Genomic DNA, 27983 nt, shown 5'->3' with positions numbered 1-27983 from the left:
ATCTGATGGACGGAGTGTCGAGGGAGCTTTACTCTGTATCTAACCCCGTGCTGTACCTGTCCTGGGAGTGTTTGATGGGGACAGTGTAGAGGGAGATTTACTCTGTATCTAACCCTGTGCTGTGCCTGTCCTGGGAGTGTTTGATGGGGGGACAGTGTAGAGGGAGCTTTACTCTGTATCTAACCCTGTGCTGTGCCTGTCCTGGGAGTGTTTGATAGGGGACAGTGTAGAGGGAGCTTTACTCTGTATCTAACCCCATGCTGTACCTGCCCTGGGAGTGTTTGATGGGGACAGTGTAGAGGGAGCTTTACTCTGTATCTAACCCCGTGCTGTACCTGTCCTGGGAGTGTTTGATGGGGACAGTGTAGAGGGAGCTTTACTCTGTATCTAACCCCGTGCTGTACCTGCCCTGGGAGTGTTTGATGGGGACAGTGTAGAGGGAGCTTTACTCTGTATCTAACCCTGTGCTGTGCCTGTCCTGGGAGTGTTTGATAGGGGACAGTGTAGAGGGAGCTTTACTCTGTATCTAACCCCGTGCTGTACCTCTACTGGGAGTGTTTGGAGTCAAACATAATTCTCTCTCCAGTATTTGTTACAGGTGTGGAACATAAAATCATAAAATTGACTGAATGGAGGTGAAGGAGAAAAATCCTGATGTCTTTTTCAGTCCTGGATAGCTGATACCATCCGACTCCATGGAGAGCAGCAATGGTAACTGGTAATGAGCTGATCTGTATTACAGCACTACCCTTTATATAGACAGTGCTTGGACAGACTAACAAAAGGAAACTCTGGTGAAGAGCCTTACCAGCGAGCTGTCCAGTGATGCGATGAAATTGTTGCTGAAATTAAGAGTGTGCAAATCGAGCCACGGGAGCGCAGAGCTCAGATCCCCGCCACAGACTGAGATAATTTCCTGCCCCAGGGGGGAGGGAGAGAGAGAGAGAGCACACAGATTTAAGATCGAGATGTTCATTTAAGTGTTGTTATCCCCCCTACAGCTACTCAGTGGAAGGAAATGTTGTGCAAGCAACGCAGCTAGAATCACCCACTGCTCCCACACACTAACACTGCCAGGCTAGCCTGGTGAGAATGACAGCAATACCTGATCTGGTGTTCATGTTCACATGCCTCCAGCCCGCTCACACGATTCAGTTAGCTCATTGCTGGTGTGTATCTCAACTCCATTTTAACCTCCTTTCCCTTGAAATCACAACACAGCAAAAGTCCTTCCTCAACCTCAAACGTTCCAACTGAGCTCCAGCATCGCAGTAGCACAGTGGTTAGCACTGCCGCCTCACCACACCAGGGACCCGGGTTCGATTCCCAGCTTGGGTCACGGTCTGTGTGGTTTGCACATTCTCCCCGTGTCTGCGTGGGTTTCCTCCCACAGTCTGAGAGACGTGCTGGTTAGGGTGCATTGGCTGTGCTAAATTCTCCCTCAGTGTACCCGAACAGGCGCCAGGGTGTGGTGACTAGGGGATTTTCACAGTAACTTCATTGCAGTGTTAATGTAAGCCGACTTAAGACTAATAAATAAACTTTACTTTAGCATCCAGGGCCCTTTTGGGGACACAGAGTGCTGGATTTCTGCTGTCCTGTGAGGAAATGCATTCTGACACCAACCCTGGATCATGTAGTGCTAATTTTAAGGTTCTGCTTACTTGCTCTGAACTCTCCCCACCAAAGGAAACCATTCTGCTATCGAATTGATCGAATACTCTTACCAATTGGAATGCTTTGATGAAATCACCCAGAAGTTTTCTAAATTCGAGGGCACAGAAACCAAGTCTCTGCAACCTGCCCGTATGATTTAAACTCCTTTAGAGTAGAGAAGGCCATTCTGCCCATTCGATTAGATTGTGGCTGACCTACACCTGAATCCATCTGCCTGATTTTGCTGCAATTCCCTCAAGACTGAAAGGAAGTATGAATCCTCCGTGAGTTCCGGGCTCTGCAGCTCCCGTTCACGTGACGATGACCACACCAGAGTATTTCTATTAAATGGGTACACGCTCTTTATAGGTCTCAACAGGCCCTGACTCGAGATCCCAGTCCAGAGATCCATACAGTGCAGTGCTGAGAGAGTGCTGCACTGCTGTAGGTGCCATCTCCCAGAGGAATTGTTAAAACAACACCCCCGTCTGCCTTCTCAGGTGCTTAAAAAGATTGTGTGGAATAATTTAAAAAGAAGTAGGGGCACAATCAGCACTCTGAGCATGAGTCTGCCATTCAATATGATTATGACCGATTTATTCCCCAAGAACGGCTGAAATCTCTGGTTAATATTTATCTCTCCACCAGCACCACAGTTTTAAGGTCAAGATGTTTATTTAAGTGTTGTTACTCCGTCCTACAGCTACTGAGTGGATGTTATATACTTAAAAATAGGGTGCTGGCTCCTTTCAGAGCTGATCACATTATTTTGATAGTGATGTCATTAAGTTGTTGTTTTACACTCGACGTAGTACAAACTACCCATTTGCTGTTTGCGGGATCTTTCTGTGCACAGATTCATGGCCCAGTCTCCCACGCTGCAACAGTGGCTGCATTTCAAAACCTTAACCAGCTGTAATGTGCTGGGGGCATGCAGAGGATGGGAAAGGTGCTACACAAATGCCAAGCCTTTCCTTATATTAAGTTTTAAACATTTGAGATGGTTGACGGGCGTGATCTTGTTGCAACCGTGTTTGATCGAGGATGTGGCCTCACCGCGATAGTGTTGATGCAGCTCGAACAGACCAGAATCTCCAGCCGTGTATAGACCCCCCGTAGCCCTTCCAGGCAGTGGGGAGGGACCCGTTTCAACTGGAAAGAAAAGCAGACAGAGGTGAGGTCTCCACTGGCCGTGCCAGAGAAACAGTCAATTCAATCCTCATCATTGATACTGATCAGATCTCGCACTAACAGGCTAACCGGCACTGCACCCTGCATGTTAACGACATACCATCCAAACAATGTCCCTTACACTCATAGATAACCCTGTTAGAATGCAGAACTTCATAGCTCTAACTCGCTGCAAGTTCCATTCTATCACCCACTGTGTTCGCTGACCTATATTCACATCCTCATTTTCAAAGTCCTCCACAGATTTGCTCCTCCTTATTGCCAACCTTCTGGATGCTCCATCGTTGATTATACTTAAGGTCGGGGTAGACAGGGAATTAAGGGACCACAGCGAGCAGGTAGGAAGACAGAACTGAAACCCAAGCTCAGCTGAATGGAGGAACAGGCTTGATGGGTGGAAAGGTCTGAAAGGGGGGGGGGGGGGGCGACACAGTGGTTAGTACTACGGTCTCTCAGTGCCAGGGACCGGGGTTCAATTCCCAATGTCTGTGTGGAGTCTACACATTCTCCCCACATCTGAACGTGTTCCTCCAAGTTCCCTCCACACAGTCCAAAGATGAACAGGGTAGGTTGATTGGCCATGCTAAACTGCCCATTAGTGCCAAGGGGACTAGCAGGGTAAATATGTGGGATTATGGGGATAGGGCCTGGACAGGATTGCTGTCGATGCAGGCTCAATGGGTCGATACGGGTTCCTCCTCCTGCACTGTCAGGATTCTATTCCTGCTCTTATTCCTCGTGGAGCCTCTGTCAGTCCCAGTTTGGAGGTATCTGCATTTCTTTAATTCTGGCCTCTTGTGCATCCCTGATTTTAATCACTCCAGTGATGCCCCAGCCTTCAGTTGCCTAGGCCCCACGTTCTGGAGTTTAATTTAGATAAATGCAAAGTGATACATTTGGTAGATTGAACCAGGGCAGGACTTACTCAGTTAATGGTAGGGCACTGGGGAGAGTTACAGAACAAAGAGATCTAGGGGTAAGTGTCCATTGCTCCTTGAAAGTGGAGTCACAGGTGGACAGAGTGGTGAAGGCAGCATTCGGCATGCTTGGTTTCATTGGTCAGAACATCGAATACAGGAGTTGGGACGTCTTGTTGAAGTTGTACAATCTACGAAATTTACGAAGTTGTACAAGGCATTGGTAAGGCCACACTTGGAATACTGTGTACAGTTCTGGTCACCCTATTATAGAGAAGATATTAAACTAGAAAGAGTGCAGAAAAGATTTACTAGGATACAACCGGGACCTGATAGTTTGAGTTATAAGGAGAGCCTGGATAAACTGGGACTTTTTTCTCTGGAGTGTAGGAGGCTGAGGCGTGATGTGATAGAGGTCTATAAAACAATGATCAATTAGATCGTCAATATCTTTTCCCAAAGGTAGGGGAGTCTAAAACTAGAGGGCATCGGTTTAAGGTGAGAGGGGAGAGATACAAAAATGTCCAAAGGAGCAATTTTTTCACACAGAGGTGAGTGTATGGAACGAGCTGCCAGAGTTGGTAGTACAATTTTGTCTTTTAAAAATTGTTTAGACAGTTACATAGATAAGATGAGTATAGAGGGATATGAGTCAAATGTGGGCAATTGGGACTAGCTTCAGGGTTCAAAAATGGCGGCATTGACAAGTTGGGCTGAAGAGCCTGTTTCCATGCTGTAAATCTCTATGGCTCTGCCCTCCCCCCGTACACTCCCATCAACATCCATCCCCATTCCACTTTCCTCCTTTTAAGGCCTTAAAACCTACCTCGTTTTGGTTTGATTTATTGTCACATGCATTAGCATACAGAGAAAAGTACTGTTCCTTGCGCGCTATATAGACAAAGCATACCTTTCAGAGAAGGAAAGGAGAGAGTGCAGAATGTAGCATTACAGCCACAGCTAGGGTGCAGAGAAAGATCATTGCTAGAGAGTTTAAAAGAGTTAGAATACATGGAAGGAGAGTAATAGAATTAGAGGGTATGCTGAGCACAACTTGCAAGAAGTCACCATATTCCAGCACCATCTTGAAGCAGAGTTGACCAAGCTTTAGATCATCTGTCCTAAGATGTGACTCATTGTCATACTTCGCACGAAAGCCCTTTGTATGTTTCAGTAGAGGTGCTATATCATTATAAGCTGTAGCTATTTCATGAGGTTTTGCCCATTCAGAGATCAGATCCCAGATGCTGAACCGGAACACCAGCAGGAGAGTCAGACAGTGAGGGTGGGACCAGCACAAGGTCAGGTCACATAGACACAAGAGAGCGATCAAATACAATGGTCTATAAAGTCAACCCCTTTGATGAGGCTATTGTCCTTCTGTCCTGATATTTACTTTTTACAGTACCTCGAGATGTTTAAGGTGCTGTATAAGTATTGACTTGCTGCTGCAGCTCATCAAGGAATATTGCAGGTAAACGCAATCCAGTCATCACCCCACACTCTCGTGTACAGGTTTCCCAGTAGGGACTCCCATCAGGAACCACAAATCACGACCCCCAATACTGCCACCCACCCCGCATCTCAGCATTACCTTTGCTCAGCAAGGCTGGAACGGAGGTCAATCACCTCCTAGCTTCCAGCCGAGATCAGGAACCTGCGGGTCTACATGGTTACCATGCTTTCAAGCAGCTGAGATGAGGAGGGGTGCTCACACACTAACCCAGGCTGGAAGGGAACTTCGCAATAAGCATACCTCTAAGAATCGGAGAGATTTAAAAGCCATGATCCTCACAGGCGTCTGGAGTTTAGGTCCTGGGGGATGTACCAACTGGAACAAAAGAAGTGGTATTACACAGAGACAGAGACACATAGAGGCCTAGTATACAAGGCCACATGAAAAGGCACTAAGGCATTCAGTTCCTGCTCTGCCTTTCAAAATCATGGTTGATCTAATGTAACTCCAGTTTCACATTTCTGCCTATCCTCAATAACCTTTAACCCCTGGATTATCAAGAATCAATCTATCACTGCCTTAAAATATTTAAAGATCCTGCATTCACCGTTTTTTGACGAAAGAAAAAACTCACAACACCAGGTTAAAGTCCAACAAATTTTTTCCCTGTTCTTTCATGAATAGGATGGGAATAGAGGGATGTGGCCCCCGGAAGGGTAGGGGTTTTTAGTTCAGTCAGGCAGCATGGTCGGTGCAAGCCTGGAGGGCCGAAGGGCCCGTTCCTGTGCTGTAATTTTCTTTGTTCTTTCTTTATTCTTTGTTCATTTGGAGTCATGAGCTTTCGGAGCATTGTTCCTTCATCAGATAAGTGGCTGAGGAAGGAGTGGCACTTCAAAAGCTTGTGATTCCAAATAAACCCTTTGGACTTTAACCTGGTGTTGTGAGACTTCTTACCGTGCCCCAACCCAGTCAAAAGCCGGCATCTCCACACCTTTGAGGAAGGGAGTTTGAAAGACCCAGGAACCTCAAAGAATTTCTACTCTTCTCTGTCTTAACTGAACAACCCCTTATTTTTAAACGGTGATCCCTAGTTCTAGATTCTCCCACGAGAGGGAACATTCTCTCCACATCTACTTTGTCAAAAACTCTCGGGATCTTAACGTTTCAGCTACTTACTCTTCTAAATTCCAGAGGATACAGACTCAGCCTGCAAAACCTTTTCTCATAAGACAATCTGCCAATCCCAAGAATCAGTCCTTCTCTGAACTGTTTCCAATGTATTTATATCCTTCCTTTAATGAGGAAGCCAATTCTGCATTTAGTACTTCAGATATGGTCTCAAAAGTGAAGCAAAACCTCCCTACTGTTGTATTCAATTCTCCTCTCAGTAAATGCTAACATTCTATTAACTTTCTTACCTGCCCTCACGTTTGTTGGGGACAGTGTAGAGAGAGCTTTACTCTGTATCTAACCCCGTGCTGTATCTGTCCTGGGAGTGTTTGATGGGGGACAGTGTAGAGGGAGATTGACTCTGCATCTAACCGTGTACTGTACCTGGCCTGGGAGTGTTTGATAGGGACAGTGTAGAACAAAGAACATTACAGCACAGAAACAGGCCCTTTGGCTCTCCAAGCCTGCACCGACCATGCTGCCCAACTGAACTAAAACCCACCACCCTTCCAGGGGCCACATCCCTCCATTCTCATCTTACTCATCTATTTGTCAAGACACCCCTTAAAAGGCCAATATTGTATCTGTTTCCACTACCTCTCCCAAGTTCCAGGCACCCACCACCCTCTGTGTAAAAAACTTCCCTTGTTCATCCCCTTTAAACCTTGCCCCTTGCACTATAAACCTATGCCCTCTAGTAACTGACTCTGGGAAAAAGCTTCTGACTATCCAGTCCGTCCATGTCCCTCATAATCTTGTAGACTTCTATCAGTTCACTCGTTAACCTCTGTCATTTCAGTGAGAACAAATCAAATTTCTCCAACCTCTCTTCATAACTAATGCCCTCCATACCAGGCAACGTCCTGGTAAATTTTTTCTGTACCCTCTCCAAAGCCTCCACATCCTTCTGGTAGTGTGGCAACCAGAATTGAACACTATGTTTTAAGAGGGAGCTCTACTCTGTATCTAACCCTGTGCTGCACACGTCCTGGGAATGTTCGATGGGGACAGTGTAGAGGAAGCTTTATTCTGAACCTGGAAGAAACTATGTACATTAGCAAAAGAATCTACACTCAATCTAAGTGCACCAGAAAACCAAAAAGACACTTCCCCGAGTTGAAAACCTTGTGAATGAAACTATCAATGGAAATTCAACCCACAAGTTTTAAACAGAATGAATACATCAAAACTAAAATCAGCAATGTTTCACCAACCTTTAGCGAGACGGTTTTCTGCAGAACATCGAAAAGGAACTGCACCTCAAGGACTGAGGCAGTATCAGAGGGATGGGAGGGCAGGGCGATGAATCCATGCTGGTACTTGCGTGGTAGAAGATGTTGTTCAAAGAGATTGTGGAGGAGTTGGAGGCCGACAGTTAATAGCGACAGAGTACTTGTCCCACTCAGTACAGAGTCACCTGCATAAAGGGCACAAGATATACATTCACACATGTAACTAAGCTTCCCGTAAGTGGACATGTCCAACAAGCAACATAGCATTGCAACATCTCCACTTGCCTGGATGGGTGCAGCTCCAACAACACAAGAAGCTCAAAACCATCCAGGACAAAGCAGCCCACTTGACTGGCACCACCTTCAATAGATACGCCCTCCATCACCAACACATAGTAACAGCTGTGGATATCATTTACAAGATGCACCACAGCAACTCACCAAGGTTCCTTTGGCAGCACCCTCCAAACCCCTGATCTCTACCACCTAGAAGTACAAGGACAGCAAATGCACGGAAACACCATCACTCGCAAGTCCCCCTTCAAGCCACACACAATCCTGACTTGGAAACATATCATCTCTTCGCTGTCGCTGGGTCGTAAATCTGGAACACCCTCCCTAACAGCACTGTGGGTGTACCTACACCACATGGATTGCAGTGTTTCAGGGAAGCAGCTCATCACCACTTTCCCAAGGACAAATAGGGATGGGCAATAAACACCGGACTAACCAGTGACTCCCACATCTAGTGAAAATGTATAGAAGGAATGGTGACACTCACCCCACAACCTGTCTCCAGTGAGTATTCATAACATAGGAACATAAGAAAATGGTGGAGGAAGAAGTCACAGAGACTCTGAGGCTCCTCAGTCTTCACCCTGTAACCCTGCACAATTTTCCTTGTCAGGTAGCTCGGTCTTTTCTCCTTAGAGGGACAAAGGGTGAGAGGTGACCTGATAGAGGTCTATAAGATGTTGAGAGGTATTGATCGAGTGGATTCTCACAGAGTCTTTTTCCCAGACGCAGCACGGTTTCATTAAAGGGAAGTCGTGTCTGACAAATTTACTGGAGTTCTATGAGGATGTGTCTAGGGCGGTGGATAGAGGAGAGCCGGTGGATGTGGTCTTTCTGGATTTTCAGAAGGCGTTTGACAAAGTACCTCACAAGAGGTTATTGCAGAAGGTCGAGGGACATGGAGTTGGGGGTAGGGTGTTAGCGTGGATAGAGGATTGGTTGTCAAATAGGAGGCAGAGAGTGGGGGTCAACGGGTGCTATTTGGATTGGCGGGTGGTGACTAGTGGAGTGCCCCAGGGTCGGTGCTGGGGCCTCAGCTTTTTACCATTTATATAGATGATCTGGAGGAGGGAACCGAGTGTAGGGTGTCGAAATTTGCTGATGACACCAAGATTGGGGGAACGGTAAATTGTGCGGAGGGTGTGGAGAGTCTGCAGAAGGATCTAGGTAGGCTGGGCGAATGGGCCAGGAAATGGCAAATGGAATTTAATGTTGGCAAGTGTGAGGTGGTCCACTTTGGTAGGAATAATGGTAGGAAGGACTATTACTTACGTGGCGAAAAACTGCAGCAGGCGACGGTGCAGAGGGACCTCGGGGTCCTTGTGCATGAGTCGCAAAAACTCAGCTTGCAGGTGGTCAGGAAGGCGAATGGGATGCTGGCCTTCATAGCGAGGGGGATTGAATATAAAAGTAGGGAGGTCTTGCTGCAGCTGTATAGGGCATTGGTGAGGCCGCAGCTGGAGTACTGTGTGCAGTTTTGGGCGCCGCACCTGCGCAAAGATATTTTGGCCTTGGAGGGAGTGCAGAGGAGGTTTACTAGGCTGATGCCGGAGTTGAGGGGGTTGAGCTATGAGGAGAGGCTGAATAAACTAGGCTTGTACTCGTTAGAGTTTAGAAGAATGAGGGGAGATCTCATTGAGACGTATAAGATGATGAATGGGATGGATAGGTTAGAGGTGGAGAGACTCTTCCCGCTCAAAAAAGACAGTAGGACTCGGGGGCACAGCCTCAGGATAAAGGGGGGGCGGTTTAGAACGGAGTTGAGGAGGAACTTCTTCACTCAAAGGGTGGTGAATCTCGGGAATTCTCTGCCCGTTGAAGTGGTGGAGGCTGCCTCGCTAAATATTTTTAAGACGCGGGTTGATGGGTTTTTGATAAGAGAGGGGATTAAGGGTTATGGGGAGAGGGCGGGAAAGTGGAACTGAGCCACGACAGATCAGCCATGGTCTTATTGAATGGCGGGGCAGGCTCGAGGGGCTAGATGGCCTACTCCTGCTCCTACTCCTATTTCTTATAAGAGGACACAGGTTTAAGGTGCTGGGGAGTAGTTACAGAGGAGGTGTCAGGGGTACGTTTTTCACTCAGAGGGTGGCGGGTGCGTGGAATCGGCTGCCGGCAGTCGTGGTGGAGGCGGATTCGATTGGATCTTTTAAGAGACTTTTGGATAAGTACATGGGACTTAGTAAGATAAAGGATTATAGGTAAGACTAGTACATAGGGATATGTTCGGCACAACTTGTGGGCCGAAGGGCCTGTTTGTGCTGTAGTTTTTTTCTATGTTTCTAGGGAACAGTCCGATTCCCTTGTGAATATTCCAAATGACCTATCTCCACCACACTCTCAGGCGGAACACTCCAGACCCTGCGTGAAACATTTTCCTCACTTCACTTATCCTTCTTTTGTCAATTACTTTAAATTTATGCCCCCTCTTTCATGAGGGGAGATAGTTTCTACCACCTACCCTGTCCAGGCCCCTCATCAAATCTCCTCTCAATCTTCTCCAAAGAAGAATCATAAACTGTCCAATCTACCCTCATACCTTAAGTCCCTCATCCCTGGAACTGTTCTGGTGAATCTTTTCTGCACTCCCTCAATGCTTTCTGAACTGTGGCACCCAGCACTGGATACCATACTCAGGTGAGGCTGAGCTAGTGTCTAATACCAATTCAACATAAGCTCCATGTTTTTGCACTCTATATTTATTGCTGCCTCAACCTGTTCTGTCACCTTGAATGACTTCTCCATACACACCCAGACCCCTCTTCTCCTGCGTCCCTTTTAGAAACATCCCCTTTATTGCATATTGTCTCTCTGTCCCTCCTAAAATGAACATTTCTTCGCACTGAATTTCACCTTTCCAAACTTTCCAACTTGGCTATGTCCTTTTGAAGTCCTGCACTATCTTCTTCACAGATTAGAATGCCTTCAATGCTACATCAATGCAAGTCAGTCTTTCCAGAATCAAGAAGGATTCTCAGCAATTGAAGCAAGCATCATCTTTATTAAAGATTGAACTTGTGACCCAAAAGAATGACTTGCATTTACATAGCCCCTTTCACAACTCAGGGCCTCCTAAAGAGCTTTACAGCCAATGAAGCACTTTAGAGATGCAGCCACTGTTGGAATATAGGACACAGCAACTAGATTGCCCCAGAACAAGCCAGTGCAGGAGTTCCACAGGCTGTCTTTCAAGTGCACCAGCTATTGTTCATATTGTAGAATTCCTACAGTGCAGGATGCTGCCACTCTGCCCATCAAGCCTGCACCGACTCTCCAACAAACATTTTATCCAGGCTCATCCCCTGCCTTGTAACCTTATGTACTTACCCGTTAATCCCCCTAACCTACATATCTTGGGAAACTAAAGGGCAATTTAAAATGGCCAATCCATCTACCCTGCACATCTTTGGACTGTGGGAGGAAACTGAAGCACCCGGAGGAAACCCACACAGACACGGGGAGAACGCGCAGACTCCAGGCTGGAATCAAACCCAGGTCCCTGGTTCTGTGAGGCCGCAGTGCAAACCACTGTGCCACCATGTTGCCCCTTCTTGGGGATGACAGAGTTGAGGCTAAGGGGATGCACAGTGTATTAACAGTTCACAACAAGAAATAGGAAAAAAGACCGTTAAACCCTAACAAGCTTTTTGAGAGATCAACTCCCACCTACCCAGCTTCTTGCTAAGGTCATTCTCACCAGGAAATGCATTAATTATCTGCTGCAAACCTAATTACACATTACACAAATTCATTCTCCTTGGGGTTAGAAATAAAGGCTGTCTCCTCCCCCATTTCTATGCCATCAATATCATAATTTCTAAACCAGCGTCCTGGAGGAATTCTGCCATTCTTTTCAATAACAACGCGTCAAAATCCTGGAACTCACTCCCCAGCAGCACTGTGGGGGGCACCTACACCACATGGACTGAAGCGTGCAAGATCTTACTAACTGGCCTGGCTTGAGACACGTTACACCTCTTTAACCTGTGCTTGACCCTCTCTCCACTTGCATTGCCTGTACCTGTAAAGACTTGGTTACCTGTTAGGACTCGCGTTTCACCCATTATCTTGTAATTGAGTGTGTGTCTCTATATGCCCTGTTTGTGAAACAAATCCGGCACTCACCTGATGAAAGGGCAGCGCTCCGAAAGCTCGCGCTATCAAATAACCCTGCTGGACATTAACTTGTGTGGTGAGACTACTTACTGTGCCCACTCCCCCAAGGGCAATTAAGGATTGGCAACAAATGCTAGCCCATGCTAGCGATGTACTCATCACACCAGCAAATTTAAAAATTCTGTACCTCAGCTCCATTTACACCTCTAAGTGCCATATTCCTTCACTTCTTTATCCCAAAATCTGCCCTCCCCCCCTCCCCCACCACCACCGTTCTGGACTCCCTCTTTCAGAGGAAGCAGTTTATCCACTGCAATCAAATCAGACTTACCGTAACTTCGCAGGAGTTTAGCCAAGTTTCTCACAAACTCATCCTCCCCTGCTCTGGACGCCATCGTCTAGGAGACAAGAGGAAGAACCAGGTGAGACCAGCCCCACATTTCAGTGGGCAAATGCATTAAAATTGTTTCTCCAACTCAAGAGTTCGGAGGTACAGGATGACAGCAACCGCACAAAGTGCTGACTAGCTGTAAATTCTAAATAGAGAAGGAAGTGAACACCAGCATTTTCCCCATTTACAATCAATACAACCATTCATTTGATGACATCTCTTGACAAACAGAATATGTTTCCGTGCGGGCAGCACGGTGGCACAGTGGTTAGCACTGCTGCCTCACAGCTCCAGGGACTCGGGTTCGATTCCCAGCTTGGGTCACTGTCTGTGTGGAGTCTGCACATTCTCCCTGTGTTTGCATGGGTTTCCTCCACAGTCCAAAGATGTGCTGGTTAGGTTGATTGGACATTCTAAGTTAACCCACTAAGTGGGGAAAGGGCCTGGGTGCAGACTTGGATGGGCTGAATGGCCTTCTTCTGCACTGTAGGGACCCCATGATTCAATGAGCGTTTACATTATACTGGCTATGCCTCAGTGCATCACATGACAGCCCTGACCAAAGATGCAAGTCCCAATACACGGACTTGAACACAAAACACAAGCTATCTCGCACTAAGTTGATCTTTCTCTACACCCTAGCTATGACTGTAACACTACATTCTGCACCCTCTCTCCTTTCCTTCTGTATGAATGGTATTGCTTTGTCTGTATAGTGCACAAAAAACAATACTTTTCACTGTATGTTAATACATGCGACAATAATAAATCAAGTCAAAACATGCCAGCACAGTGCTGAGGGAGTGCTGTGGTATTAGAGGTACTGCTTTTCCAACTGAGACATTAAACAACCTCCACAGATCACTCAACACCATTTAAAAGCTGTAAGGGAGTAACGTTTGGACTGATATCTCAATCAATTCTTAAAAACTGATTAAATGCTTGTTAATCACATTACTGTCTGTGGCAGGTTGCTGTATTAAAAATAGCAGCCACATTTCCTTCATTACTTCAGTGGTGGCAGTCTGAAAAGTGCCTCAGTGGCTGCAAAGCACTTTGCCGCATCTGATTTCCGGTAAAGGGTTGGATAAATGGAACTTTATTAGCTGAAGTGGAAATTTTCAAAACTAAGCTGGAGACTGGACAGGAGTTTGCACATGCACTGGCTCAGCCTGAGACACTGAGCTGAGAGTGGCGCTGGAGCCTATGGGGAGGACAAGTATGGGCCTTGCAGCCAGTGCTAAAGGTATCACTGGGCTAAGCAGCTATGAATCAGTCAGGAACGGGTCTCAGACTAAATAGTGAGGGTACAGACGAGGTGCAGCAAGCTGGAGTTATAGAGTCATAAGAGGTTTACAGCATGGAAAAAGACCCTTTGGCCCAATCTGTCCATGCCGCCTCTTTTTTAACCCTTAAGCTAGTCCTAATAGCCTGTGTTTGGCCCATATCCCTCTTTACCCATCTCACCCATGTAGCTGTCTAAATGCTTTTTAAAAGGCCCAGAATTGTACCCACCTCTACCATTACCTCCGACAGCTTGTTCCAGACACTCATCACCCTGAGTGTGAAAACATTGCCCCTCTGGACCCATTTGTATCTCTCTCCTCTCACCGTAAACCTACATCCTCTAGTTTTAGATTCCCCTACCTTTGGGAAAAGATGTTGACTAGCTGATCTATCATGAGTAACGTACATGCAGAAAGCAATCATTAATCGGGTTGTTTATTAATCACATTGCTGTCTGTGGGAGCTTGCCGTGTAAAAATTGGCAGCCACGTTTCCTACATAGCAACAGTGGTGGCACTCTGAAAAGTGTCTCAGTGGCCGGAAAGCACTTTGTCGCATCCCCCTGAAACTGCTGGTGGCCAGCGTGTGGTGAAGGATGGTGGGGTTTTCGAGATGAAGCTTTGGGGAAAGGAACAGGAAGAATTCAGATTTGCATACACTCTCAGGATAAGCGGATTAAGCATTAGACTGGTGGACACAATCTCACGCAGGCCAGACATCACATGAACAGGCAAAACCACAATCTAGAACATTTCATCCAAACTTATTTACACACACAAGATTGAGAATCGCTCAACAACAAAGGCTATTCAACCCACCATCTCCACCCCAATGTCCCTACCCCACTGCCCCCCACCCCTCACATTTTCCCCACAGACCTCAACATTTATTCTCTCCAGATAATTATCTGGTTTTGAACGTTGACCCTGTCCTCACCTCACTCTCAGGTACTGCATCCCAGATTGCAACCACTCACTACGGAAAGAAGCTTTTGCTCATGTTACCTTTTGCTTCTTTTGCCAATCCCCTTGTCTGCGCCTTCCACTTCTTTACCCTTCCAATGGGAGCAGTTTCTCCCCATCTACTCTCTCCAGAAACTTACCACCACCAAATCTCAAAAGGGGAACAGCCTCAGCTTCTACAATCTATCCTCGTTGCTGAAGAACTTCATCCCTGCAAGAATTCTCGTGAATCTTTTCTGCGCCCTCTCTAAAGCATTAAAGTATGGGCTCCTGCTCTGCCCAAGACCGCAAGGAGCTACAAAAGGCCATGAATGTAGTCCAAACCATCACTCAAACCAGCCTTCCATCCATTGACTCTGATTACATTTCCTGCTGCCTCAGCAAAGCAGCCAGCATAATTAAGGACCCCATGCACCCCAGACATTCTCTCTTCCACCTTCTTCCTTCAGGAAAAAGATACAAAAGTCTGAGGTCACATACCAACCGACTCAAGGACAGCTCCTTCATTGCTGCTATCAGACCTTTGAATAGACCTACCTTGCATTAAGTTGATCCTTTTCTACACCCTAGCTACGACTGTAACACTACATTCTGCATCCTCTCGTTTCCTTCACTATGAATGGTATGCTCTACTTGTATAGCACACAAGAAACAATACTTTTCACTGTATGTTAATACATGTGGCGATAATAAATCAAATCAAAATCATTCACATCCTTCCAAAAGTGCTTTGCCTCGAAGTGAAAGCAATACTCTAGTTGCTGTTGAACAGGTGTTTTAATACAGTTCACTGTCACTTTTGTGTTTTGCGCAAACAGAACCAACTGAAGTGACAGCAGATTTCCCAATTCACCAAGTGGCTCGGTCAGAGAGGCTGGGGAGATTGAGAGGCTGGTGTCTGTTCCTAGCCGAGACCGTGAAGGAGGGGAGACAAAGGAAACCAGGGCCTGTTCTGGTCTTCATCAGTCTACTTGGGAAGATAAGTTGAAGTTTATTTATTAGTCACAAGTAAGGCTTACATTAACACTGCAATGAAGTTACTGTGAAATTTGCCTAGTCGCCACAGTCCGACCGACACCTGTTCAGGTCAACGTGGCCTAATCAGCACATCTTTCAGAATGTGGGAGGAAACTGGAGCGCCCAGAGGAAACCCACGCAGACATGGTGAAGACGTGCAAACTTCACACAGACTGTGACTCAAGCCGGGAACCAAACTCAGCTCTCTACCGCTGTGAAAGATCAGTGCTAACCATTGAGCTGCCCTGCGCCATGATGCCACCGTGGCACTATGCGCCCATGCCACTGTGGCATCATGGTAATGTCACTGGACTAGTAGCTCAGAGGATACTCTGGAGACACGAGGTCAAATCATGGCAGCTGATGGAATTTAAATTCAACTCATTTTAATCTGGATAATAAAGGCAGTCTCAGTAATGGTGAAACTGTCGACAGTCAGAAAAACCGATCTAGTTTTCGAATGTCCTTTGGGGAAGGAAGTCTATCCCACATGTGACTCCAAACCCACAACAACGTGGTTGATTGATTTTTAATTGTCCTCTGGCCTTGCCAGTGCCACTCACATCCAAAGGAACAATAAGAAGTGATTTTACCCAGCAAAGGCAGTGTACAAGTACAGAATGCATGCTCCCAGTGATCCTGCATACCAAACAATTTACATCTATATAGTCTCCAAAGAAGCAAAGGTCCAAGGCACTTCACAGGAACAGATTTGATACACAAGAAGCTATCCGGACAGGTAAATAAAAGTTTAGTTTCATAAGATGTTTTTTCAGGAGAAACTTGAAAAAGTGAGAGCAGGGTAGAGAGATTAGGATGAGAATCCCGCAGTTCAGGGTCCAGGCTGCTGAAGGCATGGCCATCTATGGTACAGAGGGATAAAGTAGGGGATGCTCAAGGAGCCAGAATTAGAGGTACTCAAGAGATTGGAGAATTGCAGAGTTAATAGAATTAGAGAGATGTGAAGGATCATACTGACATCTCATTATGGGAACAAAATAGCTATACCCTAGTTATGACTGTAACATGACATTCTGCACTCCCTCTTTTCCTTCCCTACGAATGGTTTGCTTGGTCTGTATAGTGCGCAAGAAACAATATTTTTCACTATATACTAACACATGTGACAATAATAAATCAAATCATTGCAACATACACCAGAGAAGTGGGGGGAGGGGAGATGGCAGAGAATTAATTTCATTTCAACACCACCCAAAAGGATTGGACTGAAACATTGACAAGCTTGAGGTTTTGAAAGTTGAGGGGAAGGGGCAAGACAAACAGGAATTCACGCTACAATGACCCTCCCCAAAGACCTGCCTTTTTAGCGTTGACATCTCTCTTCTCTGGGTTATACCGGCCAACTAAACTCCAAAGAGGCTACAAACAAACAAGCTCAAGACACTTACAACCGCATACTGGCTGCCAGAGTAAGCTGTTTTGTGAAGACAAATCTTCTGACCTGGATACCTCCCGGCACACTCAGTCTCTTCTAACCAGGCCACTTTCGGGGGTTTTTGAGGGAAGAGAAGCCATGTCAGCTTGAAATAGTGGCTGTACATCTTCACCGGATGCATGCTCAGATGCTTCCCCTGAGTTTCAGTCCGTGTGTAGGCAGACGCATGTGTCTCCATTCACAGCAAAGTTACAGCCACTGCCTGATCAGGCGCTAATGGCCCCCATTGTGTATAACAGAGGTTCCCCAGGCTCTGCTAATACAATTAACCTGCCCAATCAAGGCAGACCCTCATTTCCAGAGCGGGGTGGGTTGGTCGAAAGATAGCAAATCAGAATCATCTTCAGACTGGAAGTTGTGTGTTTGCAGGAAGCACTGAGGATTTTTTTTTGTACAAGTGCATTGTAAACGCCAATCTCAGCTCAGAGAGTCCTCTTATCACAACTATCAGTCCATCTCAGCACAGGACAGCTAATCAACCATTGTTTACAGATAGGTGAACACATGCCTCATCATGTGAGTGAGGTAACCTTTTATTTAGCTGCAGTGCTGTACTGAGGGAACACAACACTGTCAGAGATGTTGTCTTTCCAATGAAATGGTAAACTAAGGACCCTTCTGGTTTTGACAAAGGGTCATCTGGACTCGAAACGTCAGCTCTTTTCTCTCCTTACAGATGCTGCCATACTTGCTGAGATTTTCCAGCATTCTCTCTTTTGGTTTCAGATTCCAGCATCTGCAGAAATTTGTCTCTCCAGCTGGACATGGGTGGTTTCACAGCCACTATTTCAAAGAGTAGCAGTCCTTCCTGAATACTGGGCAACATCTTTGCTTCAACCAATATCACAAAAAAAAAGAATCTGGTCAAGGTCCATTGCTGTTCATGGGATCTTACTTTGTATAAATTGGCTGCTGCCTTCAGTGGCTGCTCTGAAAGGTAGCAATGAAGTGGAGATGCTGGCACTGGACTGGGGTGGGCACAGTAAGGAGTCTTACAACACCAGGTTAAAGTCCAACAGGTTTATTTGGTAGCTTTGGAAGATTTGGAATCACAAACTTTTGAGTACTGCTCCTTCATCAGGTGAGTCACCTGATGAAGGAGCAGTGCTCTGAAAGCTCATGATTTCAAGGAAACCTGTTGAACTTTAACCTGGTGTTGTGAGGCTTCTCACTGTATCCACCTCAATCCAACGCTGGCATCTCCACATCATGGCTATCACAGGTGCTGTCAGACCTGGTGGGATTTTCCAACATTTTCTATTTCAGATTCCAGCATCTGCAGTATTTTGCCTTCATCACCCCGTGTCTGCATGGGTTTCCTCCGGGTGCTCCAGTTTCCTCCCGCACTCTAAAGACGTGAGGGTTAGGTAGATTGGCCATGCGAAATTGCCCCTTAGTGTTAGGGAGATGAGCAGAGTAAAAACTTGGGGTTACGGAGATAGGGCCTGGGTGAGATTACTGTTTGTGCAGACACGATGGGCTGAATGGCCTCCTTCTGCATTGTAAGAATTCTATAAATGCAAGGCTTTTTTAAAAAGCGGAAGCAGCTTTTCAGTGGGGCAATATTCTGTGAATCCACATCCCGGATTGCACTGGAGTAACAGTCCAGCTCCTTAAGATGTCAAAAACAGAAAATGCTGGAAAATCTCAGCAGGTCTGACAGAGTCTGTGGCGAGAGAATAGAGCCAACGTTTTGGGTCTTCATCAGAACCTTAGGCTACCATAGGATATCAGGTCCTGAAAAGCACCATACAAATGACAGTCTTTCTTTCATTCAGGTCTAAGCTCTAGTTCAGGTTACCAGCTGTCAATCCGGTTAGGCATGTTTCTGGAGGTTTCAATCGCATGAATCACAGTCCAATGATGTGCAGGTTAAGTGCATTGACCATGCTAAATTGCCCCTTAGCATCAGAGGGATTAGTTAGGGTAAATGCATGAGATTATGGGCCTGTGTGGAGTTGTGGTCGGTGCAGACTCGATGGGCTGAATGGCCTCCTTCTGCACCATAGGGATTCTATGATTTTAATTCAACTCAACTTCCCCACCCAGTCTAACAACACATTGAGACTAAGGAAAGGATTTGGATGGAAAAAAAATGAAATTACTGCGGATGCTGAAATCTGAAACAAAAGCAGAACATGTTGGGAAATCTCAACAGGTCTGGACAGCATCTGTGGAGGGAGGACAGAGTTAATATTTTGAGGGGTTACAGTAGATGTGCGGGGTTACAGTGATAGGGTAGAAGAGAGGGCCTGGGTAAGATACTAGAGAGAGTGGGCGCAGACTCGATGCACTGCAGGGATTCTATGAAAACAAAAGTGGAAATATCCGTTTCTGAGCGTAAATCCGAGCGAATTTTACACAGCGTTAGGGAATCAGAGGCAGCCATGTAAAAACAATCCACGCCCCCTGAGAATTTCAACTGTAACAGCTCAAGTGAGAAGATTATCACTGGCCTCTGGACACCGTCCAAAGCCACAAACGTAGATTTTTCACAAACCGTACCTTCAACTCCCACTCTCAAGTGTAAACGAGCAGCAGGATGCAAGGAATCTGGGTAACATTACAGAACTGCCCCCACCTCTCCCCCCTTCGGGGTGACAGTATCAATGGGCTGGTTTTATTTGTTCTCATTCCAAGTACGCACTCAGAGTTGAATGGACTTCATTGCACAACCTGTGGACCAGAGTGGACGGGGCAGGTCTCCACCTCTGTCAGCCACAATAAGAAACAGAATACTTAAACAAAGGACACCACCAGCCTGTTAAATCTCACCTTCTTTTAGCTTTGTTGTTTGTGCGGGGAGTTGTCCTTTTCCTTCAAAGTTAACCTTTAACCCAGGCCAAACTGGCTCTTGTTAATCATTGCCAAGCTCAGCCATGTCTTTGTTTAGCAGACAGACCCTCACAACACTGACAGGATTCAAATAACACCATGCTCCCTACCAATTCTGAGGGATAACTCCACTGATTGGAGCCGTACCTAGCACAAAGGAGAAGGTGAAATACTACAGATGCTGGAACCGTAGAAACCCTACAGTGCAGAAGGAGGCCATTTGGTCCATCAAATCCACAAAGACAATAATCCCATCCCAGATCCTATTCTCACAACCCCACACATTTACCCTGCTAATCTCTCTGACCTACACACCCTAGGACACTATGGGCAATTTAACATGGCCAATCAACCTAACCCGCATATCTCTGGACTGTGGGAGGAAACCGGAGCAGCCAGAGGAAACCCATGCAAACATAGGGAGAACGTGCAAACTCCACACAGACAGTGACCCAAGCCAGGAATCAAACCCAGGTCCCTGGAGCTGTGAGGCAGCAGTGCAAACAACTGCACCATCTCAAACAAAAACAGAAAATGCTGGAAAATCTCAGCAGGTCTGAGTGTCCGTACAGAGAGAATAAAGCCAACGTTGCGAGTCAAGATGACTCTTTGTCAGAGCAGAAAGGAAGATGGTTGCGGTCATCGGAGGTCAACCATCTTAATCCCAGGGAATCACTGCAGCGGTTTGTTTTCATTGGTTTATGGGACGTGGGCATCGTCGGCTGGTCCAGCATTTATTGGCCATCCCTAATTTCCCTTACCTTTGAACTGAGTGACTTGCTGGTTCATATCCGAGGGCATTTAAGAGTCAACCACATTGCAGTACACCTGGAGTTACATGTAGGCCAGACCAGGTGAGAATGACAGATTTCCTTCCCTAAAGGACATTACAGCTCGTCAGAAAAATCCCTTTTAAGGCCCAATCATCTTGACCTTCCCTCCATCATAAGGTCAGAAATGGGGATGTTCGCTGATGATTGCACAGTGTCAGCACCATTCACAACTCCTCAGATACTGGAACAGCCCACGTCCAATTGCAACAAAACCTGGACAATATCCAGACTTGAGCTGATAAGATTGGTTGTCAAATAGGAGGCAGAGAGTGGGGGTCAATGGGTGCTATTCGGATTGGCGTTTGGTGACTAGTGGAGTGCCCCAGGGGTCAGTGCTGGGGCCTCAGCTATTTACCATTTATATAGATGATCTGGAGGAGGGAACCGAGTGTATGGTGTTGAAATTTGCTGATGACACCAAGATTGGTGGAACGGCAAATTGTGCGGAGGGTGTGGAGAGTCTGCAGAAGGATCTAGATAGGCTGGGCAAATGGGCCAGCAACTGGCAAATGGAATTTAATGTTGGCAAGTGCGAGGTGGTCCACTTTGGTAGGAATAACGGTAGGAAGGACTATTACTTACGGGGCAAAAAACTGCAGCAGGCGACGGTGCAGAGGGACCTCGGGGTCCTTGTGCATGAGTCGCAAAAACCCGGCCTGCAGGTGCAGCAGGTGGTCAGGAAGGCGAATGGGATGCTGGCCTTCATAGCGAGGGGGATTGAATATAAAAGTAGGGAGGTCTTGCTGCAGCTGTATAGGGCATTGGTGAGGCCGCAGCTGGGGTACTGTGTGCAGTTTTGGTCGCCGCACCTGCGCAAAGATATTTTGGCCTTGGAGGGAGTGCAGAGGAGGTTTACTAGGCTGATACCGGAGTTGCGGGGGTTGAGCTATGAGGAGAGGATGAATAAACTAGGCTTGTACTCGTTAGAGTTTAGAAGAATGAGGGGAGATCTCATTGAGACATATAAGATGATGAATGGGATGGATAGGATAGAGGTGGAGAGACTCTTCCCGCTCAGAAAGGACAGTAGGACTAGGGGGCACAGCCTCAAGATAAAGGGGGGGCGGTTTAGAACGGAGTTGAGGAGGAACTTCTTCACTCAAAGGGTGGTGAATCTCTGGAATTCTCTGCCCGTTGAAGTGGTGGAGGCTGCCTCGCTAAATATTTTTAAGACGCGGGTTGATGGGTTTTTGATAAGCGAGGGGATTAAGGGTTATGGGGAGAGGGTGGGAATGTGGAACTGAGCCACGACAGATCAGCCATGATCTTATTGAATGGCGGGGCAGGCTCGAAGGGCTAGATGGCCTACTCCTGCTCCTATTTCTTATGTTCTTATAAGGAGCAAGCAACATTTGTGCCACACAAGTGCCAGGTAATGACCATCAAGACAGGATCCAACCAATTTCCCAACATCACACAAACCAACATCCCATCCATTGACTCTGTCTACACTTCCCGCTACCTTGGAAAAGCAGCCAGCATAATCAAGAACCCTGGACACACTCTCTGCCACCTTCTTCCATCAGGAAGATGATACAAAGTCTGAGATCACATACCAACGGATGCAAGAACAGCCTTTTCCCTGCTGCCATCAAACTTTTGAATTGACCTGCCTTCTATTAAGTTGATCTGTCTCTACACCCTAGCTATGACTGCAACACAACATTCTACATTCTCTCTTTTACTTCTCTATGAACAGTATGCTTTGTCTGTATAATGCGCAAGAAGCAGTACTGTCTAATACATGTGACAATAATAAATCAAAGGTTTCACTATCAGTTGATTCTTAATTCCAGATTTTTTTTATTGAATTCAAATTCCAGTATCTGCCATGGCAGGATTCGGACCCAGGTCCCCAGAACATTAGCTGAGTTTCTGGATTCATAATCTAGCAATGATACCACCAGGCCATTGTCTCCCAACATAATTTGATAATAGTCCTGTGAACACCTTAGGGCACCTTATGTTTCAGTTGCAAGAACTCCCATGAAGAATAGTCACTTGTGCGGAGCACCAGTGTAGATACCACTTATTTAAACTGCAGCAGGCGACGGTGCAGAGGGACCTCGGGGTTCTTGTGCATGAGTCGCAAAAACCCAGCTTGCAGGTGCAGCAGGTGGTCAGGAAGGCGAATGGGATGCTGGCCTTCATAGCGAGGGGGATTGAATATAAAAGTAGGGAGGTCTTGCTGCAGCTGTATAGGGCATTGGTGAGGCCGCAACTGGAGTACTGTGTGCAGTTTTGGGCGCCGCACCTGCGCAAAGATATTTTGGCCTTGGAGGGAGTGCAGAGGAGGTTTACTAGGCTGATACCGGAGTTGAGGGGGTTGAGCTATGAGGAGAGGCTGAATAAACTGGGCTTGTACTCGTTAGAGTTTAGAAGAATGAGAGGAGATCTCATTGAGACGTATAAGATGATGAATGGGCTGGATAGGATAGAGGTGGAAAGACTCTTCCCGCTCAAAAAAGACAATAGGACTAGGGGGCACAGCCTCAAGATAAAAGGGGGGCGGTTTAGAACGGAGTTGAGGAGGAACTTCTTCACTCAAAGGGTGGTGAATCTCTGGAATTCTCTGCCCGTTGAAGTGGTGGAGGCTGCCTCGCTAAATATTTTTAAGACGCGGGTTGATGGGTTTTTGATAGGAGAGGGGATTAAGGGTTATGGGGAGAGGGCGGGAAAGTGGAACTGAGCAGCGACAGATCAGCCATGATCTTATTGAATGGCGGGGCAGGCTCGAAGGGCTGGATGGCCTACTCCTGCTCCTATTTCTTATGTTCTTAACAATCTTCTGAGAGAACGGAAATCATTGAAATAGAATGAATCCAGATGTTTGACGGGACAAATGATTAACAGATGAGATGCAGCACCTGCTAACAGTGAGCTATACCCTAGAGACTCCCCCATTTATAGCAACCTCACACTTCACTTCACTCTTCTATTTCCTCTGAAATGTGTTTTCCTGCTGCTCTCTGCTACTTCCCCATTGAGATAAGACAGTTTCACAAACAACTGTGCTGCTCTACCCACACCATGCCACACTGGCATTGTTGTGCAACCAACTCTCATGGGAAACTTAGACTGTGGGATGAGTCAGGAGGTAAATTGGTAATGAGAGCAGGCTGGGAGTGGGTAAGCATGTGAGCGTGACAGGGGGCGGGGGGGTGGGGTTTCAATATACTTACCACTTACTGAGATACAACATGATCATTTCACTGATGGATCACTCACTCACATGCAGTCCCACTCGAATCACTCAAACTCACCCTGGAGACGCCGTCAATCACGGGGCCAAAGGTCGCCCCAGAAACTAAGGGGCCAAAGGTCGCCCCAGAAACTAAGGGGCCAAAGGTCGCCCCAGAAACTAAGGGGCCAAAGGTCGCCCCAGAAACTAAGGGGCCAAAGGTCGCCCCAGAAACTAAGGGGCCAAAGGTCGCCCCAGAAACTAAGGGGCCAAAGGTCGCCCCAGAAACTAAGGGGCCAAAGGTCGCCCCAGAAACTAAGGGGCCAAAGGTCGCCCCAGAAACTAAGGGGCCAAAGGTCGCCCCAGAAACTAAGGGGCCAAAGGTCGCCCCAGAAACTAAGGGGCCAAAGGTCGCCCCAGAAACTAAGGGGCCAAAGGTCGCCCCAGAAACTAAGGGGCCAAAGGTCGCCCCAGAAACTAAGGGGCCAAAGGTCGCCCCAGAAACTAAGGGGCCAAAGGTCGCCCCAGAAACTAAGGGGCCAAAGGTCGCCCCAGAAACTAAGGGGCCAAAGGTCGCCCCAGAAACTAAGGGGCCAAAGGTCGCCCCAGAAACTAAGGGGCCAAAGGTCGCCCCAGAAACTAAGGGGCCAAAGGTCGCCCCAGAAACTAAGGGGCCAAAGGTGCCCCTTCACAGGATAGATAGTCAAAATTTGGGACAACCCCTGAAAATATATTTGTTTATCCTGGTTCTGCTTGCCAATGTAGCAATGTTTACAATGCACTGGACAGGCTGAAGGGAGAAGAGCATTGAGGGATGGAGAGGCATGGACAGTGTTGAAGTTGACTTTAGAACTATGGAGAGAAAAGGGACATCGATTGGCACAGTAACAGCTCCCCCTCTTAGCCACCATCCTCTTATCATCCCCAACATCCATTCCCCTTGCATTCCCACCTCACCCCACTCCCTGTCCCGTTTCCCATTATTCCCACATCCTTCCCTTATCAACCGTATTCCATCTTTCCCCTTCCCTTTGACTCCTTCCCCTCACCTCTCTATTGCCACTTCTCCCTTCCTCACCATCTATCTTCCCCATTCTATTCCCTCTTCCCTGCTTCCCTTCTAGTCCTTCGCAGTCCCTTCCACCCACTCCTCCATCTCCTTTTCTGACTTCCCTTCATTTCTCTCTCCGCTGCCCCCAATCCCCTCTCTCCATCTCCTTTACCCCCTTCACTGCCCTGCTCCCTTTTCCCACTCCCAAATTCTCCCAATTGCCCATTTTCATTTCATTCACCCTACCTTTATTCCTTCTACCCATTATTCATCCTCCATTACTACTTCTCCTCCCCCTCATCTCCCTTCCTTCCCTCCACTTAACATCCTCTTTCCCATCTCCTCTTACCTCCTGCCCTGCATTTGCCTCCCCTCACTATTCACTACCTCATTTTACACGCCTATTTCCACCTCCCCCAGTCTCCTCCTCGCTCCCTCCTCCACCCATTACCCCCTCCCTCCATTATCTCCCTCGTCCTCCACTCCGCCGCCTCTCCCTCCTCCTCCCCTTCCTTCCCCACCACCCCCTCCTCCTCCTCCCACTGCCCCACCTCGTCACCCCCCACTCACCCTCCTCCTCCTACCGCCCCGCCTCGTCACCCCGCTTCACTCTAGCCTCCGACCCTCCCCCGCCCCGCCACCCCCTCTCCGTCACATCCCGTCCCGTCACCCCGGCCCCATCAACCACCCTCTCCCCGCCACCCCCCTCCCCTCACACTTCCCGTCACCCCACGCCCCCCACCCGTCACCCCTCCCGTCACCCCACGCCCCCCACCCGTCACCCCTCCCGTCACCCCACGCCCCCCGCCCCCCCTCCCACTGCCCCCACCACCCCTCCCACTCCCCCCGCCCCCATCACCCGTCACTCCTCCCACCACACCACCCGTCACCCCCGCCCTGTCACCTTTCCTCTGCCCCCATCCCTTTATCCCCCCCGCCCCCATCCCTTTACCCCCCCGCCCCCATCCCTTTACCCCCCCGCCCCCATCCCTTTACCCCCCTCCCTTTATCCCCCCCGCCCCCATCCCTTTATCCCCCCGCCCCCATCCCTTTACCCCCTCCCTTTATCCCCCCTGCCCCCATCCCTTTATCCCCCCGCCCCCATCCCTTTACCCCCCTCCCTTTATCCCCCCCGCCCCCATCCCTTTATCCCCCCGCCCCCATCCCTTTACCCCCCTCCCTTTATCCCCCCCGCCCCCATCCCTTTATCCCCCCGCCCCCATCCCTTTACCCCCTCCCTTTATCCCCCCCGCCCCCATCCCTTTATCCCCCCGCCCCCATCCCTTTACCCCCCTCCCGTTTATCCCCCCTGCCCCCATCCCTTGATCCCCCGCCCCCAGCCCTTTACCCCCCTTCCCCCTTTTATCCCCCGCCCCCACCATCCCCCCGCCCCCATCCTTTACCCCCCCCTCACCCCTTTACCCCCACCCCTCCCCTCACCCCTTTACTCCCCCCCTCCCCTCACCCCTTTACTCCCCCCCCTCCCCTCACCCCTTTACTCCCCCCCCCCCTCACCCCTTTACTCCCCCCCCCCCCCCCTCACCCCTTTACTCCCCCCCCTCCCCTCACCCCTTTACTCCCCCCCCTCCCCTCACCCCTTTACTCCCCCCCCTCCCTCACCCCTTTACTCCCCCCCCTCCCCTCACCCCTTTACTCCCCCCCCTCCCCTCACCCCTTTACTCCCCCCCTCCCCTCACCCCTTTACTCCCCCCCCTCCCCTCACCCCTTTACTCCCCCCCCTCCCCTCACCCCTTTACTCCCCCCCCTCCCCTCACCCCTTTACTCCCCCCCCTCCCCTCACCCCTTTACTCCCCCCCTCCCCTCACCCCTTTACTCCCCCCCCTCCCCTCACCCCTTTACTCCCCCCTCCCCTCACCCCTTTACTCCCCCCCTCCCCTCACCCCTTTACTCCCCCCCCTCCCCCTCACCCCTTTACTCCCCCCCTCCCCTCACCCCTTTACTCCCCCCCCTCCCCTCACCCCTTTACTCCCCCCCCTCCCCTCACCCCTTTACTCCCCCCCCTCCCCTCACCCCTTTACTCCCCCCCCTCCCCCTCACCCCTTTACTCCCCCCCCTCCCCTCACCCCTTTACTCCCCCCCTCCCCTCACCCCTTTACTCCCCCCCCTCCCCTCACCCCTTTACTCCCCCCCCTCCCCTCACCCCTTTACTCCCCCCCTCCCCTCACCCCTTTACTCCCCCCCCTCCCCTCACCCCTTTACTCCCCCCCTCCCCTCACCCCTTTACTCCCCCCCCTCCCCTCACCCCTTTACTCCCCCCCCTCCCCTCACCCCTTTACTCCCCCCCCTCCCCCACCCCTTTACTCCCCCCCTCCCCTCACCCCTTTACTCCCCCCCTCCCCTCACCCCTTTACTCCCCCCCCTCCCCTCACCCCTTTACTCCCCCCCTCCCTTGTCACCACCGTATTACCTCCTTCTCCATTCTCCATTCTCTATTCTCCATTCCTACCTCCCACTCCTCCTCCCCCATTACCCCCTCTTCCTCCTTCCCATTCACTCACAGTTTCTGCTCCATCCACCTGACACCTTCTTCCCTAAACATTGGACTGGAGATCAAGCCCCTGGCACGTACTACGTCATCGCGTCTCAACGCCCCGCCTCCCGGCACGACGCGCGTCATGACGTCATCGCCTCCCTCCCTCATCCTGACGCAGCGGCCGCTTTTCATCAAAACATCATTTAATTATTTCTCTCCCGCTATGACATTGAAACGGAAAAAAAGGCTCGGGAGACCTTCTGGCTCTTGTTCCTGACGGATTAAAATAAAGGATATACCAGACGCCAGATTTCTCTGGAGATTGTGAACAAGAGCGGCGCCGCAGCTGGAGTCCTCCTGCACAACGCTACCTGGCGCTCTGGAGGACACATTACACCCCCAGCAACAGCCCCACTTCACCTGGTGGTGGGGATGCCCAGGTAA

At 48.7% G+C, this 27983-nt stretch overlaps 2 protein-coding genes across 2 annotated transcripts in view; one reads left to right on the top strand and one right to left on the bottom strand.

The window, feature by feature from the left end:
- stk11ip (serine/threonine kinase 11 interacting protein) overlaps positions 1-27573 on the bottom strand; it is a 105902-nt gene extending 78329 nt beyond the window's left edge. Inside the window, exons 1-6 of the mRNA XM_080199580.1 lie at positions 27565-27573; positions 12364-12430; positions 7605-7807; positions 5521-5595; positions 2713-2808; positions 809-916 (exon numbers count right to left, since the gene is read on the bottom strand). Coding sequence (XP_080055706.1) covers positions 809-916; positions 2713-2808; positions 5521-5595; positions 7605-7807; positions 12364-12427 — 546 coding nt within the window. The 5' untranslated portion in view covers positions 12428-12430; positions 27565-27573. The remainder of the gene's footprint in view (positions 1-808; positions 917-2712; positions 2809-5520; positions 5596-7604; positions 7808-12363; positions 12431-27564) is intronic.
- A 156-nt stretch (positions 27574-27729) lies between these two features.
- LOC145350344 (anion exchange protein 3-like) overlaps positions 27730-27983 on the top strand; it is a 128602-nt gene continuing 128348 nt past the window's right edge. The window contains exon 1 of the mRNA XM_080199577.1: positions 27730-27979. The gene's annotated coding sequence lies outside the window, so the exon portion shown is untranslated. The remainder of the gene's footprint in view (positions 27980-27983) is intronic.

This window comes from Carcharhinus amblyrhynchos, chromosome 11, assembly GCF_965287045.1.
Source record: "Carcharhinus amblyrhynchos chromosome 11, sCarAmb.v2.hapA, whole genome shotgun sequence".
In the NCBI taxonomy this organism is placed as follows: Eukaryota; Metazoa; Chordata; class Chondrichthyes; order Carcharhiniformes; family Carcharhinidae; genus Carcharhinus; species Carcharhinus amblyrhynchos.
The sequence above is the reverse complement of the archived record's forward strand: the minus strand, read 5'-3'. Positions and strand labels throughout refer to the sequence as shown.